Source organism: Oenanthe melanoleuca, chromosome 4 (genome assembly GCF_029582105.1).
Source record: "Oenanthe melanoleuca isolate GR-GAL-2019-014 chromosome 4, OMel1.0, whole genome shotgun sequence".
Taxonomy (NCBI): domain Eukaryota; kingdom Metazoa; phylum Chordata; class Aves; order Passeriformes; family Muscicapidae; genus Oenanthe; species Oenanthe melanoleuca.
In genome coordinates this window covers 14,920,790-14,946,713 of record NC_079337.1, presented here as the reverse complement: position 1 = coordinate 14,946,713, position 25,924 = coordinate 14,920,790, and the positions used below count along the sequence as shown (strand labels likewise).

At 42.4% G+C, this 25,924-nt stretch overlaps 1 protein-coding gene across 1 annotated transcript; it reads left to right on the top strand.

Moving 5' to 3' along the window:
* Positions 1–25,924, top strand: RASGEF1B (RasGEF domain family member 1B). Its single transcript, XM_056489925.1, has 14 exons — positions 1–181; positions 11,344–11,526; positions 12,954–13,076; positions 13,845–13,982; positions 16,526–16,741; positions 16,841–16,915; positions 18,163–18,258; positions 18,829–18,931; positions 19,615–19,694; positions 20,083–20,178; positions 21,595–21,690; positions 22,919–23,042; positions 23,698–23,770; positions 24,575–25,924. Exons 2-14 carry the CDS (start codon positions 11,350–11,352, stop codon positions 24,597–24,599), a joined length of 1,422 nt encoding a protein of 473 aa, XP_056345900.1. The 5' UTR covers positions 1–181; positions 11,344–11,349; the 3' UTR covers positions 24,600–25,924.

The window sequence follows — 25,924 nt, the reverse complement described above, 5'->3', positions numbered from 1 at the left end:
TGCGGCGCGGGCGGGGCGGGGACGGCTCGGGGCGGGAGCGGCGCCTCACGGAGCTCCGCCCGCCGGCACAGTGCATGGGGAGCCGGGCTGTGCTGTGCTGTCCTGTGCTGTGTCCTGGATGATGAGGGTGTGAGAGCCATAAAGCAGCGTCTGGGACCGGAGCGCCTGCGGCCACTTCCAGGTACGGTCCGCGAGTCTGCGGTGCGTCTTGTCCGTCCGTCCATCCATCCATCCGTCTCTGTCTTCTTTGCCAGCCCCGGCAGGACGGTCTCATTCCTCCTGCTGTTTAATCTCCTTCCTGGCTCCCCAGTTCTGTGCGGACAGAGCTGCTTTTGGAGGGGTTATCAGGATATTGGGGAAGGGAGAAACTCCCACCCATCAGTGGCGGTCCTTCTCCTTATCCCCTTCCCTGCAGTAAAATAGAACAGGTCCTACAACTGAACTATGTGATTTTTATTTACCAGGCCGTGTTTGTAGAGCTGAGTAAAACAGGTGTAGGTGTGTGTGTGTGGCTTTGCTGAGTGTAAGTGCGGTAAAACTTCAGGCTCCTGCGCTGTGTGAGGTGCCAGCAGCTCGGGGGTGCGAGCAGAGTGAGGATTGTTAACTCACCCAAAATCAGTGTTAACTCACCCAAAATCAGTGTTAACTCACCCAAAATCGCTGTTAACCGACCCAAGACTCAGTCCAGCCTGTGAGCTAAGGCAGCCCTAAGAGCAGTGCCCGCCCGTCTGGCTGTGTGTGAATCTAAATGGAACACAGAGGGATGAGGAACTCTGCCGGAGGAGTTCTAACAGAGCGGAGGAGGGCTGACTCCTCTCAGAGGGCAAGAACGGCCTGATAAATCAAAGGAGCCGGGAACAAAGAGGTGCTCTGTACCTCGGGCAGCCCTGTCTAAGCCGGGAATGTCGAGGGGGTGCGTTCAGGGAGGTTGCCGCCTTGGTGGGCTGAGATGTCAGTGCCATCTGTGGGAATCTGCGGCTTTGCGCAGGCAGGACTGTTTCGGCAGGCTGTCTGTTTTGAAAGCTGAGAAGAGCTTTTTGAGGTACGGGCTTCCTCAGGCTTATCTTAAGGCTTTCAAATGAGATGCCTTGGAGAGAAGCTGTTAATCAGCTGAAAATCAAGGCTAAATATACCCAAGACAAGGAGCTAACTGATGAGCTGTGCTGGAGAGAACGAATAGCTGAGACCAAGCTCTGATTTTGGATAAGCAGTGGGGATATCACTCCTTTGAACAGCAGGACTGTAACAGGTCACTGTAGGATTTGTTTTATCTTTGTAAAAGAGGGAAGAAATTATTGATTTAGCAGGGGTTAAGCTCACAGCTGTGCCACACACTGAGCAAAATGCTTTTTTTTGTACGGCGCACTGAATCCCTGTTGGTTTACATTCTTTGTGGTTTCTTTCTGCCGAGGTTTTGGGGGACAGCCCTGTGTGTATTGCTGCAGTTGTGCGGGTTATCTAAGCAGTCCCTGGGGAGTGCAGTCACCCTACCTGCCCCTGGTCTGCGGGGTGAGCTGCTGTCACTCTGTGCCAGAGGTGACAGGCACACTTCAACCCTGGAATGTGATCACTGAAGGAATATGAACTGGGAAATGAAACTGGAAGTATGAACTGGAGCCCTGACAGCATGGGGCTTTACTTTTGTAACTGGGTAGTTAAAGAGTGAGCTTTTCTTGGAGTGAAGACAGGAAGGAGCTGTGTGTGGATCATATTGCCATAGTGCTGTACATCACTGTAAGGGTCTGCTAACACAGACTGGGGCTGGTTGGGATAAAATGCCTGCATTTCAGATGAGGAGGCACAGTTTGTGGTTGCACATACTTAAGCATTTTTTCCAAATGTTAGTAAACACACAGGTGTACTCTGCAAGCACTGACAAGCGCCCCTTGCTTGGCATGGGTATGATGGACTGAGCCACATCATCTAATAAACACTTTGATAGAAAATGAGCTTGTAAACAAAGCTTCCAGAGTGCATTTTGCAGCCACAGCAAGACAATACATAATTTACAAACAGGAGGCAAGGACTCCAGCTGAAAGCTGTTGCTAATTTCTCCTCTGTTCTAGCTGGTGTAAGAAGTAGTATTAGAAAACTAATCATTACAGTGAGGAAGCTGAATTGGGTGGCATTTAGTGTGACTGTATTTTTAAATGGAAAATGTGCAGGATCATGACAACAATCCAGCTCATTCTCCCTAGGCGGCTCCAGAATAGCACTGAATGACTCAGATCCATGCATTCTGACTATTTTGGGTTTGATTCATCAAAATACATCTTCTCCCCAGAATAAAATGTTCCCCAGGGTCACCTGCCCCTCCCATGGGGTCAGGTACTCTGCTTGCTTCTTGTCACATCTGGAAATAGGGCCAGAAATGCCAGATAGCACACCTGCAGAGAGGAGCCTGGGAGCACCAGCCAGCACAGTGAGTTTGGATTCTCAAGGAGTAAGGCAGAGGATAAATAAGCTTGAGTCAGACTGGGGAGTGGGGTTTTCTCTGAGATAATTGCTCTCACTGATACAAGGCCAGGTGCTTTCTGCATGAATGTAGCGTGCTGAACTGACAGTACTTGTCTATCAGGACTGGAGTTGATCCTCCCTTAAGCATCCTGCAGGGATCCAGGCACTATTAGGCCACGTTTGTAATGATCTTTTGGCAGCCCAGCATGGTGTGCATTTGCTCGATACCATACCTGCCGGGTGCTGACTTAATTGTAATTGTTTCAGGGCAAGCAGCGCTTGACCATCGATTGCCAAGCCCAGGGGTCCACCCTGAGTCGGGCAGGGGAACTGCTGCTGGGGCTCAAAGGCTGACAGAACCAGCAGGGGCAGCCTGCCAGGGCAGAGATTTCCACTGTGGCCCTGCCAGAAAAATATCTTCTCTGTCTTTTGGGCTCTAATGTGCTTCTCCTTGATTTCCCAAGGAGTCAGGCAAGCTGATTGCAAACAACAAGCTCTCAGTACCTCAGACCCAGCTCTGTTCTAGAAGCCACTGGCTGATACCCAGCCTAGATATAAATGGGTGCAAGGCAAGTGCAGCTGATGCTGATACAGAGCTGTACTTCCTCTCTGACAAAGTGGAACCATCCATTTTTATCTTCAATCTAGACATTGGAAAGTGTATTTATTTTTTTTGTTATGGTGGTGGGGGCTTAACTGAAATATTCCTGTTAGTATACTGCTTTCAACCTGCTGTATATTGAAGTGTCAGTAAAAATTCCTTGCTGTTCATAGAAACGTGAGGACTTGGTGACTGGGAAAAAAGATCATATGAATTGTTTGCCTTAAAACTAGCAATGTTTCTGCGTCATCTAAATGGCAGAGACATTAGGCAATGAGGTTTTAGGTAGAAACAGTTAAATGAAATTTAGTACTGTTATTTAACACTACTACAGCTTGCTGTTGTAAATTATAACTTGTCTGCCCATTGAGATTACTAAAGGGAGAGGTGTTTTCTTTTGAAGTGTACTGTAGGTTGTAGCAAAAGGCCAAGCATGGGTGTCTGAAAAGAGGAACAGTTTTGGGATTCAGAAGGTGTCTTGCTTTGATGAGGATGAAGAAGTAACCATGTCAAGAGAGCTTCATGCTTAAGGCTAGTACCGTGGCAGTAATATATGATACACCTTCTGTACACCTTTTGAAAAAAGATCTTAGTGCTTAATGAAAGGAAATAACCCCATACTTATCCCTCTTTGTGCTGTCAAGCAGAGGAATGCTGTAATGAGAAACTGAGTGACTTGACTACAGCCACGTGAGGAGCTTGTAGCAGAGTCAGAAGCAGATCTAAACTACCAGCTGCCAGGTCTAAGCACTGAAATAATTCTGCTTCTGTTTTCTGTGGGTGGATGTGTGAACAGCTCTTGATGAAGCCAGTTATCACTCTGAAATTGTTCAGCTGCTGCTTAGCTACTGACCATGCAGATAGAGAAGGTGGATCTTTTGGCTTTGATCACCTGGGGTGGGTTAGGATTACATCCCTGTCACGTCTCAAGGTTCACATCCCTGTCATATAGAATGGATCCCACCCCCCAAGATTAGTGAAAGTCTTATACCACAAACTTACCACCACCTTCTGGTGATAGTGATAGCAGGGGAAGCATCTCTGTTGAAAACATCACATTTCAGTTTTGTCAGTTTGAAGTATGCAGGAGGCACAAAGCATGCTACAGAAATGATGCAGAACTCTGTAGATACAGAGCTACAGACTCGTGTCAGAGTTCTGATTCACTAGTGGGGGTAGCATAGCATGGATGGCATCACAGGCCCCATCTGTCCACCCCATCCCACACCCCATTCCTGGACATCTCAGCCACCTTGAATCAGCTGCTGAATCACTCACTTTACAGTGTGATGTTTTGGAATAAAACATCCTTGCCTTCAGATTCCTGACCACAGCCCATCAGCTGATGGAGGAGCAGCATCCCAGCTGCTGCTCAGCAGTGTGGGAGCAGGGTGGTGAACTCCTCCAGGCTGTGGAGCTCTGCATCGTGCTGGTGGATGGCAGCCCTGACAAACCAGTCTGCAGCTGGCTGAGTAGAGAGGTGGGATTTTAGTCTTGTAAGGCTGTAATATTTAAGAACAAGTAGAGTGAATGCAGAACTGTTTCTGTGCTTCACTGGGTCCAATAAGGGGAATGCTTTGCTTCTAAAATCCCCACTCTGCTTCAGTAACATAAAGAACTGAAAGGCTTTAGAAGCATTCTTGCTTTCAGTCCTGCTGTCTGCTGGACATTTTGGTAGAAAAGAGTAGCTATGTGTGTTGTTTTTTAAGGTGGGAGGTATTTCATTGAATCCTTTGGCTGGCCTGAGTCTCTTGTGCCTCTTTTTCCATTTCATTCATTCTGTAAATCCCTCAAATCTTGAAGAGTCAATATGGAGCATGCAATGGACTGAACTTTTCTATAATCTCTTGTGCCTTCTGACATTTAATTACTGCTGTGCTAATCCATCATGTCACTTATAATATATACTTATCCTGTTTATTCATGTTTTAAACTTCTTTTCTGAAACTGGGATTAACAAAAAGATGTACAAGGTACAAAAACCCCACACTTATATGAGAAAAGCCTTATATTGCATTCAAATGCTAAAAGGACATCATCCAGATGAAGAAATTACCCATAGAATTAAAAATAACTTAAAAATTGACTTAACAAAAAGATTAGTCAGTTGGTGATGGAGCATGCTTCATATCTTTTTAAATAATTGTGGCCTCCTTGGTTTTAACCTACAGACAGAAATCTCAGCAGCATTGTGTTCATGGTAAGAGATAAGTGCTTTAAGAAATTATATGTTGTAGGTGTGGTATCCTTTCAGTGTCATGTGTTTCAAGGCTGTTGCTATTGTGTGTCCAGCAGCACGGACAGATTGTATCATGTGTTTTGTTTGGGAGGAACATATGTCCTGTCCTCTCCCTGGGCTGAGTGATTTTCCAGCAGCTGGGGTTTTTGCTGTGATGCAGTCTGCCTGCCTGTTCTTGCCTGGCACTGCAGCAATGCTGTCACAGCCACCTCAGCATCATTAGAGACTCTCTCTCTCTTCCTGCCCCACTGAAGAAGAGGATGGGAGAGGATAGAAGGGGAGATGAGTTGTGGGGCTTTAGCAGGGACATGGATTTACAGCATATCAGCAACAAAGAGGAACTTGTTTGTTTCCTTCCCTTTTTCTACACTTGCAGATTTGGGGAAATCCAAATGCCCCACAATGTTCCTAATGCTCCCAAGTAAACACAAAAATGTATTTATGTCCATCACACCTTTGCTGTTCAGTATCCAAGGACTTCAATTTCAAGTCATTCAGGATTCACTTAATTACTGTGCCAAAGTTCTCATACGTGAGTGATCCGTCAGCAGTGCTGCATCTGACCTTCCAAAATCATCAGCTGGGTCTATTTATAGACCCAAGAAAAATGCACATTCAGGGGGAAGATGCCTCTACTTGAATTTCAGATCCTGTTTTATTCTTTGCTTACTAGCGTTTTTCATTTTCCTTTGCAGCTTACTGTTGCCTGGGTGATTTTTGGAAAACTTTACAAAATTGTTTATCCTCTGCTGTTTTAGTGAAAACCAAAAAGTACTTTAAGGCTCAGTCAGGTTTCTTATCTCTACCTGTTATGACACTGTCCAGCATGGATAGTTTTGGTCCTCTTCCTCTGGGGTGGATTCCTTTTGAGAGGTTCTTAATCTTCCTCTTAATTTCAGTCTGGAAAAAGCTGATATCACTCCCCTTTTCATCTCACGTGAGTATGAAAAAATATTCTGTGCTCTGCCTCTTAAAAGATACACTTAATAAGTAATTCTAGGAAGGAACTACAACTCAGAGTTGGTGCTGAAGTCACACTGAGAATTGTATGGCAAATTCATCACAAAGAGTGGAAGCAAGAAGGCTTGAGCTGGGGTAGTTCTGTGATTTTAATTACTGCAAGTAAGACACATGAAACACCCATCTTATCTTCTCAGTAGCTTGAGCTAAAATTCCCATTAATTCCCCTTAACCTTGCAGTGGAAAAGAAAAAAAACCAAACCAAAAAAAAAAAACCAACCCCAAAAACTTGCTGTGTGAGCAAAGCACACACACACACACACCACTGAAGAGCTGTATGGAATGTGATGGGCTGTGTCTGGTATGCTTTTGTTTTGGGCAGCCTGGGTGGATGCCCCAAGCACTGCAAAGGGATTCCAGCTGCTCCAGTCAGCTTTATCAAGGGCCTGGCTCAGATGCCTCTACACAAACACACACAGTATGGGGAACAAACAAGAAGAATTGGAGACATGCACATGCCTGCGTGGGTGTGATATCACTGGCATCACACAGAGACTGTGGTGGGGCATTGGAATGGAAGGTTGTTGGCTCTTCATGAAAGGCAGGCTAGGGAGACAAGGAGGGGATGTAAGTCTGGAGGAATATGGGGAAATTGTTCAGGTAGCTAAGGGGTGAGGTTAGGAAGGCTAAGGGCCAGTTAGAACTGAGTCTGGCCAGGGATGTCAAAGACAACAGGAAGGGCTTCTGTAGGCGTGTTGCTAACAAAAGGAAGAGTTGGGATAATGAGGGCCCTCTCTGGAACTTGGGTCCTGCAGGAAGTCAGTCTTTTGTTTTGCCATACCTCAGTTTTATGATGGCATCCTTAACAACAATAATGGATGGTAATCACCTGCTAAATGTGGTTAAGGGTTTCTGATTGTATAGGGAACGGCTCTGAGGGGATGTAATTGCATTTCTGAAGTTTGCATCTTTTAAGGGCAGGTGGGCATTGGGACTCATACCATTCCTCTGCCTGAGGGATATAGTGTGGGTGAAAAACCAACTAACAGAGGAGCTGAAAATGTTTGGCAGTGGATTTAAAGGCACCTTTCATAGCTACTACTGAACTTCTCAGTGGGTGCTTCTGTGAAGGATACCAGCTGTCCATATTGTTGGGTTTGTTTTATGAATCTGATGGACAGCCTGAGCTCTTTAATATAAATGAAAACAAATCAATGCAACCTTCCACTGTTTGTAGTAGTAAACACTTTTTTTTTTTTTTTTTTTTTTTTTTAAACATAAAGATTTGGGAAAGCACTTGGCAGCCTTGAAAGCTACGTCTGATTCTTTTAGTTTTGCCAAACTGAAACTTGGCTCCTGCAGGAGATGGTGGGGGTTTGAGCACATAGTCTTTGGCTCTGATTTCCTATTACAGTGCTGTTCCTGGGAAGGTTGAGGCTTCTTTCCTGTCAGAGGCTGCTCCTAGCCAGAACATGGACCTCAATGCCCAGGGTCTCATGTTCTCCATAATGATAGTAAATCCAGAAAAAGATGTTGTAATCCTCTTTCCACACTGCAGAGTTTTTGACTTCTCTGTCACAGGAGAGTACCACTGGTAAAGCCAGGAAATTATTTCATTGCTCTTTCCTTCAAGTCAGATCTTAAAAAAAAAAACAAAAACACCTGCACTCTTTTCATTCTTGGGAAAAAAAAAATTAAGAGAGAAAAGATAAATGGGTTTCCATGTGATTGCTAGCCAAATGTTTCCAAAGCCCAGTTAAAAAGTTCCAGTTTTTAACTCCCAGGACATTTTTCACTGGAATAAAATTTCTTGTCTTTTTTCCCCAATTCCTGCTCATCAGATCTTGCCCTGCTGTGTTTTGTCAACAATATTTTTAGGTCCCAAGATACCCCTGCTCTATATGCCACATATTTGTGGACCATAATCTGCTCTATAACCAAATTTCAAGTTATTCTGAAGGCAGGGTTTAGATGAAGCTTCAGCTAAAGAAGCTTTTAGTTAGAAGAATGCTGCTTTGTGTCTACACCTCCAAATAAAATACAGCAGAGGAGTCAAGGTCAAGATAATGAAGGAGTCATGCTGGAAAAGCACATGTGTTGTATGAATCATCTCATCCCATTGGCTATGCTATATTTATCTCTGTCACACTTTGCTATCATCCCTTTTCATCACATGGAGAACGTGTCCTGTGTCCTGTTCGCTTCCAAGTGAAACCCAGTTTGGACCACACAGAACATCACCACGACTTGGTGTCTCACTGAAGCAGGACTGAGCCCTCTCTGTCAAGCAGCTTCCAGAAATAGTTAGCAAATAAGTGACACAATATGTACCCCTTTGAGACAGACTTTTGATAATTTTATTTTATGGTTACAAATCAGTACATCTGTTAATGGCCTGATGGTTTTTTCTTTCCTTCTGATGAGGCTCTATGAGACTGTGTCTCCAGCCTGTCTGATTTATGTTGTGAGGATTGCATGAAATCAAAACTAATTGCTGGCTAGTCTGGCTAAATCCCCTGCAGATTCCAGTCTCACCCTGAATTAGGCTGTTTTGGTTAATATGAATCTGGGTTGAAGCAACTACTTGCCTTGGTTTTTTACAAGTGCTGATATTGATATCAAGTTGTTTTGCAGGTGCAGACTAGCCTTTCTCACTTCCCTGTGGAGTATTACCTTGGAGCCACAGTGCTACAAATATTTAGGTTGCAGTGTTTACACACTGTTCACTGCCACTTGCATTTTGGCTGAATAAACCGTGCTTCGGTAGTTTTGGTGCAAACAGAACTTGTCAACGTCAGTGGGCTGACAGATATTTTGGAGTTGGTTCAAGTCTGTGGCTTTACATGCACAGTATGAAAACTTAGGAAATGATGCAGAAGGTTCCTGTCAGCTCCTCAGTAAAGTTTTGTTCCTTAAACTGGGCTAGCCTTGCAAAGAACCTGAAAGACCAGGAGTCTTTATGCATCAGGGTGCTTTATTGGTGCACAGCATGGCCATGGTAGGGTTGTATCTCACCTGCCCAGTAATTTGAACTCCCTTGTACAGGAACCCTGTTAAGTTCAGTCCTGCACTTCACCCTGTTATGCTGTGGCATGTGTATTTACTTCATTCTTCTCCCAGTTCATTGGGCTGGGTGGAATTGAATCGCTGATTGAACAGCTGCACGGTGTCTGATGTCACTTTTCAGACATGGACACTTTTCAGTCTTTCCCATTTTGATGCAGATACCTTTTGGCACCTCTCAAGGTGGAATTAGCACAGGTCATGTAGGCCAGGAGGCTCTCTCCACTGTCCTTCTCTGCCTTTGTTTTTGGCTTTCTCTTGCCGTTTATTTACTGAACCGCTCAGGCTTGTGCTGGTTTGAATGTCTGCATTGTCTGGACACACTGCCAGCAGCAGCAGCAAGTCTGTGTGGTGCTTCAGGTCCAAGCTAAGGAATCTGGCTAATTACTTAATAGCTTCTCATCTCCACCAAGCTCACTCTGAAAAGTGCTTTATTGTGGGTATTGGGGGAGCACACAGATGGCAGCACTCTATTTATCTCCAGGCTGTCACATCACTAGTTGTTCTCAAAACGGGGTGCCTTCACAGGCTGCTGTTTGCTGGGGCCTGTGGCTTTAAAGAGCCTTTTCCCGAATAGGATTTGATACAATGGAGAGAAAAGAAACAGCATCTGCACTTACAATGATGGCTCAGAGGCATTAATGCTTTTCTCATGCACTCACACATGCTGGGTTGACACATGAGCACAGCAGTCTGTGGATATTGTCCCCTCAGTTTGATCTCCCTTGCCTTGAAGTTGTGGGGAGGATTGGAAACAGTGCCATCCCCTTTTGCAGTTTATCTGTCTCTCCCTGAATGCCCATCAGCACCCACAGCCCAGCAGCTGCTGCAGGAGAGTTAAACAGCACATTTGTGGTTAAAACTGGGCACAGGCTTTGCTTCCCATCGAGACTGTAATACCTAAGTTCCTTAAACTAACAAGAGTTGCTACTCCCAGAAAGCAGGGAAGGAGGGAGAAGAAAGGAGTTTATAACTCAACACTCAAGCAATCAGAGAGATTTTATCTTTTGGCCTTTTCAGATACTGCATTACCAAAGGAGCTCTTGGGTGGTCATGGCCCCCTTGCTGCCCACCCACTGCTCTGAATGACTGAGCAGCCTGCAGCACTGACTGATCTTTTCCTTGGAAAGACATTTTGATTCCACAGGCACTAAGATGCAGACTGATGAGTAATTGCTTTGTTTCTCCTAAAGCTGGAAAACACAGGATTCACAGAATTTCACAGAAAACACAATTTCACAGAATTTGGGGAGAACATTTAACAAAACTCTGAACCTGGTCTCATCTTTTATGTTGTTGGTAAACTTGGATAACAGTGGTAAGCAACTATGCCCAGGCAAGCTTTTCCAAATTTCTGTAGAGCCACTCAGAGTAGGTGGAGGCAGGTGCACTGAAGCATCAGGCTTTAGCCTGGGTCACGCCTGTCACAGTGTTATTGGGAAAACCAAGCACCAATTTACCAGGGTGGAGTTGGGAAATGGGAGGTTTGGGATTGCAGTTACATGGCTGTCATGTTGCATAAAGGAGACTCTCCTCTCACAAAACCTTTCCAGGGCTTCACTTCAGTCTCTCTCCTTCTGCTCTGGCTGGGGGTGTGTCAGCCTGGGACAGCCTGAGCACACTTCCCCATCAGAGTGCTGCTCTTAGGGAGCTACTTTCAGGATTTGACAAAGGTGAACATGTGAACACATTCCCAAAAGCTTTATAGAAAGTCTGAGTTCCCAAAGCCTGTCAGGATTTTTGTACCTCCATCTAACTCTCAGCTTGGACATCTTATCTGTCATTTAATAAAGAAACAGCAAGATATAAAAGAAGCAGCTGGCGATTGTGACAGGCAGTGGTGAAAGCCTGTGTTGGCCCTTTCCTGAGAAGTCTGCACAGGCTTGAAAACAGTACAGTCTTTGCTGTGTGCATGGTGTGACACTGAGTTATCTTTCTAGTGCAGTATTATCTCTGGAAGATAGGAATCCCCTTACATTGTCCCTTCTCTGAATTATCCCTTATCTCTTGTGTGTCTCTGCAGGGAAAGATGCCACAGACACCTCCCTTTGCAGCAATGTTTGACAGCAGCAGCTACAACAGGAACCTGTTTCAGACAAAAGAGGACAACTGTGGAGGGCTCTATTACCAGGACAACAATCTCCTGTCAGGGTCTCTGGAAGCTCTGATCCAGCACTTGGTACCCAATGTGGATTACTACCCCGATGTAAGTTACACACCCAGCTAACTGAATGGCCAGACCTGATGTGTCTTCTAAAGGGGAATGTGCAGCAGGAGCAGAATGTGTCACATCCATGGCTAAGGAAGAGGTTCAAGTGGCTGACCAGCAGTGATAATATGTGCTTCACCTGAGTGCAGCATGCAGTAACTCACCTAACCTAGGAAGTCTAATGCTTTATTACTCCTGCTGTAAGCTGAGCAACCCTGGTGACTCATTTATAAAGCACACACCTAGACTGGCTTATTGCTTGATGGATTGTGTGTACCATTGACCCTCAAAAAGCTGCCAGGCAGGCTGAAGAGAAAGGCATGACCACAGCTGAGACAGAATGAAAGTATTTATTGCAAAACCAAGCATTTTTTAATGCATATTTCCCATTGCTCATCTGAGGTCTATGTGTATCTTGCAATAAGCAACCAAAATGTTGAACACTGTTCAGGATCAGCAGAGGCTGGGTGTGACAACAGGAGGTTTGTCATGTGAGAATTTTTGGCACGTCCATGCATTGAGACATTTTCTGTAATTCTTAGAAAAGAAGGTAAGAAAGAATGATATCAAAAGGTGGCAGGAAAGGGCAGTTGGAGATAACTGGTGGATGATGAAACTGCAGCTCTACTTGTCAACATGCTCCTGCAAGACATAACTCTGCTTATGTTCAGCTTCTGTTATTGTCATTGATCTATTCTCATTCCCAAGATAGGATCTTTTTTAACTTGGGTCAGAATTAAGAGCAGCACAGGACTGTACTTAAGCTAGTGCTTATCCATTAATGCTTAGTGTAAACTTCAAATATGTAGCAATTTAGACACTGATTGCTGAAACATCATGATTTATTCCAAGTTTCTAGAGCCAGAACATTGTAGAGTCTTTGTAGAGTGGGTGCCAGAGATACAGATATTCTGAATATCCATCTCACAATGAGTTCAAATCATGATATATGGAAAATCAAGGCAAAATAAGGAGCCTCTTCTTGCAACCTCAGAATCAGTTACTGATTTTTATTCTGTAGAATTAAGCTATGTAGTTCCCTCCACTTTCACCCAGGAGACAAAGGTTTACCATAGAGCAAGAGAAGATAAGTTGAAATTTTATTCTGAGTAATTTCAGGTAATGAGCTTGCAATAAGGCTGTGAGCAATAGGAGAGCTAAACCACCTTTGCCCTGCCTTGTTTTGGTTTAATCTTGCATACCTTGGCTTGAGTTTATAATACTGGTTCTGGAGCAATGATAAGTGTTAAATTAAATGCTTACCTCTGTAGTAACTGCTTTTGGCAAGTTTGGCAACAGCCACATGTAGAGTTTTCTTCTGCAGATAATAAAGCATGAGGAGCAGATTTTTCAGGAGGGCATTTTGAGAAAATACAAAAAAATGCTGGTAATTTATGCGTTTCTCTGTGTTCTGTTGCTTGCAGAGGACATACATCTTCACCTTCCTTCTCAGCTCCCGCCTCTTCATGCACCCATACGAGCTCATGGCCAAAGTCTGCCACCTGTGCACGGAGCAGCAGAGGCTCAGTGAGCCTGCCCTGGACAAGGTAAGATCCCCCACTGTCAGGCACTTCCCAGGTCCCTGCCCAAACCAGAATACTCCTATTCCAGAGAGTCCTCAGTGGGATTGAACAGATTGAAAACCTGGCCCAAGCAATTAGAATTTCTCCCTTTATTCACTGAAATTCATGGGGAATTTCCACAGTGCTCAGCCTGTGCTCCATAAGGGCTGCTGCTTCTGCTGCACTGTTTTACCAAGAGAATCTCTGAATCAGGGCCCTGAACAGGCCAAAATCTGCACTCTGAAAGTCCAAGGCAGAGATTTTCCCTCCTTACTCCACCAATAATCAAAAATCATTTAATGGTCACTATTCCCAAGGCAGCCTCTGACCACCACATCTCCTCCCCAGCCTGCCTCTCTCCATACACAGGTTTCTCTCATAAGGTGTAGTGCACACATAGGTCCTGGCACAACTGAAATTTTCCACTTTCCTTGTGGAGGGTTAGTCACAAGTTATGGAAACACTAATCTATGCCTTGCACTGAGACACTCCTGATAATGAGGGGAGTCATTTCCACCCACCTGAGGCCTACTTTCCAGGTCAGTTAAGCCAATGAGAGTCTCTTCATTGGCTTCCATGGCCATTGGCTCTGACCTGTAATCCAATGCTGAATGAAATTAAGACTAAAATTCACTTGACATTCATACCCTTATGCTCTACACTATCCTACAGAACAGAATTCTATTTCCTTTGAGCTAGGTATTTCCTGCATTGCTGTTAAATGTAACATTCTTCACTACTGTTTCCAAATAGAACTGGACCCAGAAAATTGCACCAAAAATCCTACAGTTGTTGACTGAGTGGACAGAGACTTTTCCTTATGATTTCCGAGATGAAAGAATGATGAGGAACTTGAAGGAGTTGGCACAAAGAATAACCAGTGGGGATGAGGTAAGTTGTCTGCACACAAAGTTATTGGATTAAAAGGCATTCCTATTACTGCTTATATTCCTGTTAATAATATGGTGTGGCTCTAGGTGCTTGAGAAAACTTAGCATGAAGGTGCTGGTAGTCAAAAAGTTCTGTTTGGTGCCTAAGCCTAGGATGAAACTACACAGCATAAGCAGATCTTCTCCAATTCATGGGCAAGGTTCTCTCCACTTCTAAGCCCATAACATAATCCCATTTTGTGCAGACAGGCACAGCTTGGTATTTATCATCTTAGTGATTCTACTTGGAAGAAGCTAGCTAGGACAATAGCTGAGAAATCCCTATCAATGTTGATAATTTCTCAAGTAAGGTATGTTGGAATTGGGCCTTTGACATGTAGGTCAATGGAAAAGTTACAGCAGGTTTGGAGAGAAATTTCTAAAAGAGGACTGGACCAGGAAGAATTGTCTTGAGCTTAAAGCATCAACTCAGAGGAAGTCTGTCATATTCCTTTCTGTGGATGGAGCACACAAGGAAATCACCTGACCTTTTTCTAAATCCCACTTTTTAAGATGGAAGTAAAGTTCCACGTGGTTATTATGAAATATTTTGATGCTTGTCTTTTAAGTGCTGAAATAGACTCAGCCAAAAGCCAAGGGGTATATTTACTTAGTGGAAGGGAATTAACAAGGTTTCAGTAAGCAAATCCTGTGTAGCTGGCATAATGCTGTGATTGCAAAACACGCACTGGAGTGGCATTTGGAAGAACTATAAACACAAATAGCAATTGCTAAATGGCATTGTGATCCAGTGTTCCTCAGGGACCAGTGTTCCTTATATAAGCTTCTAAGTAATGATATGGATGAGGCAGCCAACAGCACACTAACAGGCGTGGAGGTAAACTGGACTGAGAGGAGCTGAGAGTGCTGCCAAAGGCGTACACAAGCATGGAAAAGAGCAAACCTAACTGACCTTGGAAGCTGACATATATTTTGGTGTTGTCAAAGTGGGGAGGGATGAAAGAAAATGCGACAAGAGATGGTATGAAATACAAATGAAAAAGAGACCAATTTTGATGTGCAAGTTGAAGGTTGCAAGAAAGCTCCAGGGAAGTTTGAACTGGGAAGAGGCAAGAGGTGTGCCCTCCCTCCAGAAGTGCCAGGTTGCTTTGTTTCTAGATACTCTTCATAGCAAGATAGGAAACTGAAGTCTAGTTCCAAGCAAAGTAGTTAGGACTGAGGGATCACACCCACTTGAAAAATACTCACTGGTACAACAAAAAAAAAAGAACTGCTTAGCCTGGAGGAAGTTGAGTTGGTGGATGGAAGAATGAAATGAGAAGAGGGAAGGGTTGTCTGCAACGAAGTTTCTGGCACTACAGATAGTTTAAACAGTGAAATTGTCTATTGAAGGGAAAGACAGATGTACAAAGCTGCTAGAAAATGTGCAAAGGGAGGAATCCTACTCTGCAGAGAACTATAAATCCTTTCTAGCTGTAGCTTTGAGGTTCTTTTGACTTCGATGTTTCCTTTAGAAAGACAAAGTGAAAGCAAGCACTGCAGTAAATTGACTTGTTTTATTGTGAACTGCTTGGAACAGTAAATGGCAACTTCCTTGACCTTGCTTTTCTATAGATCACTTGGATTTTTGTGAGTCATTACCTTAAAGGATACAAAAGAAGCAGTTTCCTACTCCTGTTCACTACAGTTCTACTTATACCTTCTTATTCCACTTCCTGAATTATTGAACTCCAGTTCTTTTAGGAGCCGTCAGTCAGAGTACAACCAAAATCTCTCACCACACTAACATGTCACACCTTCAAAACAACACATTTGAAAAAGGCTTTGGAGGAAAGGACAAATTCATCAGGAAAAGGGAAATATTGCTGCCTTGGACTGACCATACTATAGTGTGCAGACAGTAGTTTTTAGATGATCCTTTTTGAAGTCACCTAGGTTTTATTTTAGTGGCTTTAGGATATGTGGAATCTGGAAGAGTAACCACCTTGGTTACACAGATCTATCTACTTAAGAGCTGAGTTCTGCTCCTATTTAAAATTGTCACTCCTGGTAACTTAAATCACTACATGGAAAGGTCTGCAAAGGCTGAAGAGAGAGATTATTTTGTTATCTTTTCCTCAGATTCATTGCAAGTTTGAGCTCTGACTTTGGTGAAACTGGTCTTGATTTGCTGCAGAGAGAAGCAGGCGCTTTGTTTATCACTGAATGGCCACATATTTGCTTTTTTCTGTGGTCTTAAGCAGGAGAAGATGGAGTATTTTAATTTCTTGTATTTCCTCCAGTACTTTTCAGGATGTAGATTGAACACATTTTTTCTTTGAGCTAACTGGGTCGATACTGAACATGTGAGACAATCACTGCTTAAACCCTCAGCTGGATTCCTTTTGGTCTGATGAAATGATAATATTACAAATTCTTGTAGTAAAGCTTAGCTTAAGTTGGCAACAAACACAGGTATCAGCAGGTATCTGTTGTGGTGTCATGCAGACTTTAATGCTGTCTTCTCCCATTTTGGAAGAGATTTCTGATTGTTTGTTCTGACAGGTGTACAGGAAGAACGTGCAGCAGCTCCTCCAGAACCTGATTCGGAAGCTGGCCGCGGTTACCCAGTATGAGGAAGTGCTTGCAAAAATTGATGCCACCACATCCACAGATCGCCTCACACTGCTAAAGACCAAGCCCCAGTCCATGCAGAGGGACATCATCACAGTCTGCAATGATCCCTATGTGTTAGCTCAGCAGCTGACACACATCGAGCTTGTGAGTTGTTACACTCCCAGGGATGACTTCATCCTTCCCCTCTTTTTGAAGTGCAGGTTAACAGGGGATATGACCTGGCTCCTTCTGTGCTTTGTTTAGGAAAGACTCAATTATATTGGACCAGAAGAATTTATCCAGGCGTTTGTGCAAAAGGATCCTTTGAATAATGACAAGGTAATGGGAGCAGATCTGGAGCAGCTCTGAAATGCATCATTTTCCATCAGGTGCACCATGAGCTGCAAGTGAGGTCCAGCAATAAATAAGGACCAGTAGAAAACAAACTTTAGTAGTCCCATTAAACATTTTGTTTATGGTTTTTTTCTTTCTGGAGTACAACTCCTGAAGCTCCAGAAGTCAGCAAACAAATTGACTTAAATGAACACATTTCCAGGGTTTTCTGACTTAAACTAAGGGAGAACTTAATCTTCTGAATGTTTTCCCTGTGCCATCTATGCAGCCTGCAGCTGGAAGAGGCTGAGTTTGCTTTCTGCATTATTTATTTTTGACATGCTTTTTAGTAAACTGAACACTTTGCAGCCAAGTGGCACATGGGGGAATTTGCAGATAGAGCAGACATAACAAAAAGAGTGCAGAGGGCTCTAGATCTATGTGAGATGGAAGGCAAATATGCAGTGTTTTTAACCAGTCATGATGGAGTTGTCATCTCTTTGAGTGCTGTTTTCAAAATGACTTAATTTTTTATGTTTTTCAAGATAACTTAACCTCTGTAAACAAACTGTGGCAAAGTCAGTCCATTAAAACTTGAATTAGCTTAAAACTGACAAACAGAATAGAATGATGCAAGGTTACAATTTGATGTTCATTCAGGTGGTCTCTGAAATTGTTTTTCCCACTAGAGATCACTGAAACTGCTGTCTACCCCTTTTTAGGCAACCCTGAAATGTAGTGTGGAAATGATTCCAAGATGATACAGCATAGCACTGCTCAGGAAAGGGATAATCCCATCAAAATGGTAGAGCTGATCTCCCAAAATTGGGATGCAGTATGTCCATTTGTCATCAACAGCCAAACATAATGTGCCTGGCCTCTGTTTTCCTGCTGCACTTGCAGAGAACTTACAGGAATAAGCACTGAAACAGTGTGCCTATTCAAGGGAGCTTTATGCAGATATTTAGCCCTGATTGTTTGCATAAGTCTGTCTGAGGTCCTTAAAGCATTAAAGCACAGGGTGGATTCCACATGGCTGCTGGAGTGCTTTACTGGGCTGACAGCTCAGAAGGAAGTGACACATGTTGAATGCTACCACTGCCGCTTTCCCTCCAAGCTTTCTGTCACTTTGGGTAATTTGAGTCATTCCTGGTTACTTGACAATGTTTGGGAATGGCAAGGCAGAAAGCCAAAAGATCTCACAGGGAAAAGATAAATTGTGCTAAAAGCTGCTATTTTAATTCTGTCTGTAGAGCTGCTATGGAGATCGAAAGAAGACTCGGAATCTTGAAGCCTATGTGGAGTGGTTTAACAGGCTGAGTTACTTGGTTGCAACAGAAATCTGTATGGTGAGCAAGGACTTTTTGTGCTGAAAGGTTTTGTTTAGTTATCCAAAACTATGAAGCCTTTTCAGGTTTGGTGCCTTTTGGACTTTTCATTCGCTTGGTTCTGTAATTGTTCGCATTTGGATGCAGTCAGAGCACGTCTGAGGAGGAAATAAGTTCAGTGTTTTCAGCATTATACTGGTGCCTCAGCCTTGTTTGTGTGACAGTGATGATTAATTCTGGGTTAGCCCTTCTTGGTACGTGAGCATGTCTGGCCTGCTGTTCTCTTCTCTGAAAGCCTCTTGTGAACTGAGGCACATTTCTCTCCTCTGGCTGACCCTCTACTCTGCTCTGCTGTTCTTCATATCCTTCTTCTTGGCAGAACTTCTTTGCCTGCTGTCCCTGCTCTCTGCCTGCCTGGGATCAGGTTTGTCCTGAATGCTTTTTGAACAGTGTGGCTTCCTCTACATGTAAAGGATAGTGTGAAGCCGTGGTACATATGGAAAAGACTTTTAGCAGGGGTGTTATTTCTTTGGGGATGTGTCTGAGTGCTGTTCCCTGCTGAGCATAACCCTACAAATGCATCTCTTGCAGCCTGTGAAGAAGAAGCACAGAGCAAGAGTGATAGAATATTTCATCGATGTGGCACGGGAATGTTTTAACATTGGCAACTTCAATTCCTTAATGGCTATTATTTGTAAGTATGTGTACTGAGATATTATTTTATCCCTGTTTAAATCTGGATAAAAGGGGCAGAGTGCTTCCCACAGAAGTCTACTGCTTAGCTTGGTCAGCAGCACGAAGTTACTCAACACTGTTGTAGTGCTATGAGTGTAGTATAAAGTTGATATAAACCTAAGTTTTCATTGCAACTCTTCAGAGACCTAAATCCCTACTTTTTGAAACCAGCTTCAGTGCTAAATTGGAATAGTGACTTTCCCTAATAATAATGTAATATGGAGAATTGATGTCTTCCATAATTTCTATCACATCCTAGTGGTTTAAAAATTCCACCCTCTTTCTATCTGGTAGGAAAATACTGGGGGTGTTTAGTTTGTTTTTTTTAATTTGAAATGCAAAAACTTCGTAGTTATGTGTAGTTTTCAATGAATTATGTAAGAGATGGTGTTCAGAACACACTCATTTGAGCTTTTCTGCTTTATATACATGTTTTATCAAATTCACATTAAATAATGTCATAGCATTTTTTTAGAGCTTTCATTCTGTAAGAGATGAAGAATTTGTTTCCAAGGTTATTTTGGAATTTAAAGAAAACAGTGACTGATTTCTTGAGTAGCTCCATCGAAAATACTTGTAATTGGTAATAGATTCTTTACTTTAGAAATACTTACAAGTCCAATCTCTTTCTCTTATATCAAGCTGGCATGAACATGAGTCCTGTGTCTCGATTAAAGAAAACCTGGGCAAAAGTGAAGACAGCCAAGTTTGATATTCTTGAGGTGAGTTTGGCTAATATTTGGACAGGAGGCTGTTAATACCATTTAACTTTTAACTGCTCTAAAATGCAAGGTTGGCTTCATTGTGACATTTAATTTAGTATACTTGTGCTCCTAATGGATATTGTCCTGCTGACTTTTGTCAAGATCATGCAGCACTGCATGAGTTTGTGATTTATCCAAGAGAATATACTGGATCCCTTGTTGTGCTGAATGGCCATTTTTTAAAACAAAGTTCCCTTCTGATCAAATGAGCAGACAGAGTGATACCATAGTCCTCTACAGAGCTGTATTTGTGGGGCTGTTCAGAAGACCTTTTCCTATTTGGGAGTCACTCAGTTGAAAAAGGATTTTGTGTACTTCATTATTTGCATTTTTTCATGCCTTGCAGCATCAGATGGACCCTTCCAGCAATTTTTATAATTACCGAACTGCCCTGCGTGGAGCCACCCAGAGGTCCCTGACAGCTCACAGCAGCAGAGAGAAGGTGTGTTTGCAAATTACTTGGCAATGGGCAAAAGGGAAATGTGCTTATTAAGCTGCATGGTAAACCTTTATCCTGGAATTCTCAACTCTACCCTTGGTGGGCTTATAAAAAGCTGCCAGATCAGTTTGGTGCTGACTGAAAGTCCAAACATTAAATGATTTGATTATTTCAGTAAAATAAGTACATTGCCTCAGCTCGTTTCTCTTTTACAGACACCTATGGCTCACAAGCCCATACTACAAATAGAAAGGCTAAAGCCTGACATGAGGTTGCTAGTAATTTGTTCTTAGAGATGCTACTTGTGCTAATCTTTCAGTAATTCATGGCTTAAGGTGGAAAGACTTCAAAACTTACTCGTAAAAGGTGTTCTAAACCTCAAATCTAGACAGAGCTGTGGCATTCCCTTCCTGTGTATAGTCTTTAGATGCAGAATCTCAGTGGTAGTTCTTGTGGAAGGGAATCAAACAGCTTCCTAGCTGCTCTCCACTTGGAAGCAGTTGCTCATCAACTCCTTATGATATTAGGGCTTCATGCTGTGTTTAATAAACATGATCCTGGAGTTCATGGAATAAACTACCAGGCAGATGAAGCAAATCCACGTGCAGTCTCCTGATCTATACTGTTGTTATGTGTGGAATGTCTTTCTGAGTCCTAAGAGTCTGCTCACATATCATTCAAAGTACCAGAAGTTTAAATGTAAGAGGCTTACTTCTTTTCAGAGAAAAGTCAATTTTAAGACTTCAGAGAAAGAACTCAGAGATATTGAAATATGGTGCAGTGAAGTGCTGCACAGAAATAATAAGTGGCATTTGCTTTATCCCCACTTGGAACGAAGGATGCATAGCTGTGAAAACTTCATAGGAAAAAAAAAAAAATTAACATGGAACCATTGTAAGAAAGTAAAATTCTCCAGCATTGTCCAAAGGAAATAGTTTGCCCAGTTGGCAGGAAATGCTTAATTTTAAGCCCGTCAATACCAAGGTTCCATGACTTGCATGAGCTCAGGGAATTGTAGCTCAAAAACCATGTGTGCTCATGCTGCTACCCCAATATTCCCTGCTGTGCTTTAATGTGCAGCTCCCCTCATTTACCAAGCAAGTCCTGTCAAGAGGGAAAGCTATACTATGAGATACCCTGCAGGAATTACATTAAGAAGTAGATGCCTCTGACCATTTATCTTCTGAAATCTGCAAGGAAGAAGCAAAAAAAAGAAAATAAGAAGGACATGACATAGGACTTTGTGGAGAGACTTGTATTTTCAAATGTAGTGAATGCAGTTTTTGTGTAAAGATGTAGAATCCTTACTCCTTCAGTATTTGCATATCTTTTGTATCACCTGACTTCCTTTCATTTTTCTCTGTAGACTGTTGTGTCTTCATTCAGGACAGACTGATAATAATGCTGTTCTCTCCCTAGATTGTGATACCTTTCTTCAGCCTCTTGATCAAAGATATTTATTTCCTCAATGAGGGTTGTGCCAATCGCCTTCCAAATGGTCACGTCAATTTTGAGGTGAGTAGAGCACTGAGTTTGATGAGGTTTTAAATGCAGGGTCAGCCCTTTAACAGAAAACTGAAGAAGATCACAGTCCTATTTCCATTGGACTCTGGGAGAACAAACACAGACTGGAATTTATCTTCTCAGGGGAACTGGAGGTAGTCAGGAAAAAGAAGTTTTATCAAAGATGGAGTGTTTATAGAAACTTTCAATATTCCCAGTTTTTTAGTGGGGGGAAAAAAGTCAGAACTTCTTCCCAGTGCTCAAATTCATCTCAACATTTCAATTCACAGGTTTGCTATAGTTAATGACAAAATGTTCAAATTAGTATCTTAGGGCTCATCTTTTAATTCCTCACATAAAAAGCAGGTTCCTCCTTTATCAAGATATGTAGGCAGCATTTTCATGCATGTTGGTCCCAGATTGTCTCTGAAGAAATATGTGATAGAGCAGCAGTGAGGGAGTTTTGACTTCCTTGTCTTCCAGTAGCTCTTCTGCCTCTGATTTCATGCTTTTATCTGACACAGGGTGAGTTACCCAATGATTTGTTTCCTGGTACTTGCAGTTTTCAAGAAGCCTGGGTCATTCACACAAAAGTACAGTACATTCAGTTGTAGTCATAGGCCTGAATTAGCCTAAAGGTTCTAAAACTAGGCTGTGCAATCATCTGGGATGTCCTTTTGCTCAAGGAATCCATGTGCACTTGAGGCATGTTCAACTTTAATTTAAAGAATTTATCAATTAATGGCATCAGCACACTACATGGGGAGTGTTTATTTTTGGCATAGATTTCCAGCAAGAAAATAAAGCATTTCATATTTGCTGACTGACAGGAAACATCTGGATTTTGAAATGTCAGTAGAGTATTAAGCATCTGATATGAAAATCACTGTGTATTAAATTGCAAAACAAAAAGCACGAGCATCATCAAAGTTAAAGTTTGGGCAAAAGGAGTGTTACCAGCTCCTTGAAAAAATTAAGTGTACTTCATGATCTACTATATTTGTATTCACAACAGCAATTTTAACAAGGTGAAGGAGTGGGAAGTTACCATAACTTGAAACAGGAACACAAAAGTTAAAAGCTGAGCTGTTGAGTCAGATCATGTTCAATTCTATCCCTAAACCCAAGGACAATCGAAGCCTTGGTCTCCAAACCAAGATCTCTCCCTCTTTTTAAGAAATGTTCAGGGTAAGCAATGCTATTCGATTGATTTCACCTCCTCTGCTTTATATTCTGACAGAAATTTTGGGAGTTGGCAAAACAAGTCAGTGAATTTATGACATGGAAGCAAGTGGAGTGTCCTTTTGAAAGGGATTGGAAGATTCTGCAGTACTTGCTCTCTGTCCCAGTCTTCAGTGATGATGGTAAGGAGCTCTGGACTTGTGCAGGGATGGTGTCACTGGCTACTGCTTAATCTCTTTCTGTGTTAATTTGTGGCTTCCTCACAGTAAGGAAGGACTGTCCTGAGACATCTCTGTCTGGCAAGTGAAAAATGCTCCTCCCTTGCAAATGACAGAGAAGATAAGATTTGTCTTTCATGTCTTTTAAGATTTTTCTTTTATAGTCTGTGAGAATCAACGTTGGTTCTGAAATAGAACAAACCAGATTGATGTGGTCCCTCTAAATGTCACATGAAATGTATTTATGTGGACTTTCAGGATGCTTTGCACTAAAGGGTGCTGCTTAAGGAAGAAAACAGGGACTTCACTGGCTATTTACAAAGCACCATGTCCCTGGGCTCATTTTATTTTCTCTTGAGTGCTTTCTTTTCCCCGTGCTTTTGAGTTTCCACTGGTTGGTTTTTCCCCCCCTGGGGGCAGTCTTTGTTCTCATACACAGTTTGTTAGCATTGTCTGGGTGCAATTATAAGCAATGCTATACTTCCTAATGGGATTCTGAAGCCCTAAACTGAGGAATGGATAATACATGCCTGCTTCATTTAACTCAGTCTGCTCTGCAGAGAGAGCAAATTTTAAAATGCCAGTAGGCCTAACATAATGTATTTGCTTCTGATTGCAGCACTTTACTTGGCTTCCTATGAAAGCGAGGGTCCTGAGAACCACATTGAAAAGGACAGATGGAAGACACTAAGGTTTGTGTCAGAGGTTACCCAGATCAATAAATAAATAGAATGGGAAACAGAGCAAGCATCAAGCAGTTAAAACCAAATGGCATGTTACATGTTTCAACAGATGGGGCACAGCGAGGTTGTAAACCACCCCCCCTTCAAGCTGGAACTCTTGGAAAAACAGAACAATCAGTCTTTATCTTAAACCCTCTCAGTCCTTCTTTCCCTTAGGAAATGGGAATTAGAATAAGTAATTTTGTATTTTAATTTCTTGTGTTACTCAGTGAAGGAAGAAAGTACTTTCTAAACTCCCAAGAAATCCCCACTTCCTCACAAGTACTATACAAGCACTCTGGATTCCTCACAGATGTTTTCACAGCTACTGCATCCCTTTCTGCACCAGCCTTTCAGACAGGGCTGAGGTTTGCATAAAGATTGCTCTGGGGCAAATGCATTAATGAAGCCAGTTAACAATTTAGAGTTCAGGCTGGGGAAGAATATTCAGCAAAGTCCTATTTTTTGCTTTTCTTCTACTGCTATTAAAATGCAGCCTCATCAGCTCTTTGAGTTTACTAATTGTGGAAGGATACATGAACCATTAAGATGGGGGGAGGATGTAACAATTCCATCTGATTGATTCCAGTCATTTTGAGAAGACAGAGTTACATCAGGGCACAGACATTCCACATGACACAGGGTGACAAGGTGAAAATCTGTAGTAACAGGAATCTCAGTTTCACAGCCTCCTTATGCAGTCACTCTGTCTGAGAAGATTTACATCATTCCAACGATTGTCTTTACCCATTTGCATTTCTCTGTGCCTTTCAGGTCAGCACTTCTGGGCAGAGTCTAGAGCACCCCGTGTCTGCTGTTGCTGTGTTACGTGGATTGCCAAGGGGCATGGCTTGGTTTATTTTTCTGTGCACTGAGTGGCACTCAGAACGATGAAAGATGTGCAGTCAGTTGCCATATCCTGGCAGCACAGATGAAAGAAGTTAATTCAAGAACAAACAGGCAGCTTCTCCCATCTGACAGATGAGATAAAATCACAGCCCACTCAGCTGGGATTTAGGCTGAAGTATTGATTGAGAATCCTTTGAAGATCTCAGATGCTGCCTATGAATCATTTCACACCTGGATGGAATATTCTTTGCTTTGGTTTTGCTGCAGCTTGCTGCTACAAGGACTCTGCAGAGCTGCCACAAGGACTCACAGGAGCTTACAGAGGGGAAGTGTTCACCATTCCTTTCAGTGAAACTCAAGGCTGCATTGAAGAGCTCTCATTCCTAATAAGCTGAATATATCCCAGAAGCTGGGATTGCTAAGAAGGGAAAGGACTGGACACAAAAATTGGCTGCTGAGGAGAATTTCTCCCTACCACTGTAATGGTGGCTGGTTTTTTTTTTCTTTTTCCAATGTGTTTTTGAGTTGGCTGCTGGCAGGCGAACTCATTATTATTTTAAGTTATTTAAAAATATAAAGTAATAAAAATCAAGGCTATGGTAGAAAATACACCTGCTGTAAAAAGATAGTAGCTGTGTAGCTCTATGACTTCTAGTGAGGCTTTTTCTTTTGTTCACTTCTTTAAAACTAACCACTACATGCCACAGAAATTCTTATTTTTACTGTGAGGTTTTTTACTCTTGATTTTCCATACTTGACCTTCTTCTTATATTAGGTTGAACAGGCTGACTTTTTTAGAATAGTCTTTGAGAAACTGGCATAAAAAATATGAGAGTATGTTTTTATTAAGTAATTTTTATAACTGCTTTTTGTTTGAAAGGGTAACAGTGGTGAACAAAATCCATTTTGACTGAAATAGCAAGATGCTAAAAAGAAAAAAAAGAGGCTTCTTCTCAATTCCAGCTATGAATAAAACAGTCTTCCTGTGTGTTTGCTTTAGGGATTATGTTTATTACTGTGAAGTAGTTCACTGTGTTACACACCTAATAAGTTTTTAGTAGCTTTGAATACTTAGTCACTCTATTTATCCTAGGACAAACCTGATTGAAAAAAAAATACAAAACCAAGTCTGTAGCTGTAGACCACCCTGAATGCAAAAATCAATAAGCAAAGTACATACTTGGCAAAAAAACCCTATCTGCAATTATTCTCCTACTGTTGTTAAAAAAAAAATGGAAAAAAGTAAGAATAAATATATTTATTTGTTGCACTGCA

Coding starts and splice junctions, on each gene's coding strand:
- RASGEF1B (XM_056489925.1), top strand. CDS start 11,350: ATGCCACAGACACCTCCCTTTGCAGCAATGTTTGACAGCAGCAGCTAC. Junction 18,932..19,614: donor TTCCTTAATGGCTATTATTT/GTAAGTATGTGT, acceptor TCTTATATCAAG/CTGGCATGAACATGAGTCCT. Junction 20,179..21,594: donor CTCACAGCAGCAGAGAGAAG/GTGTGTTTGCAA, acceptor TTCTCTCCCTAG/ATTGTGATACCTTTCTTCAG.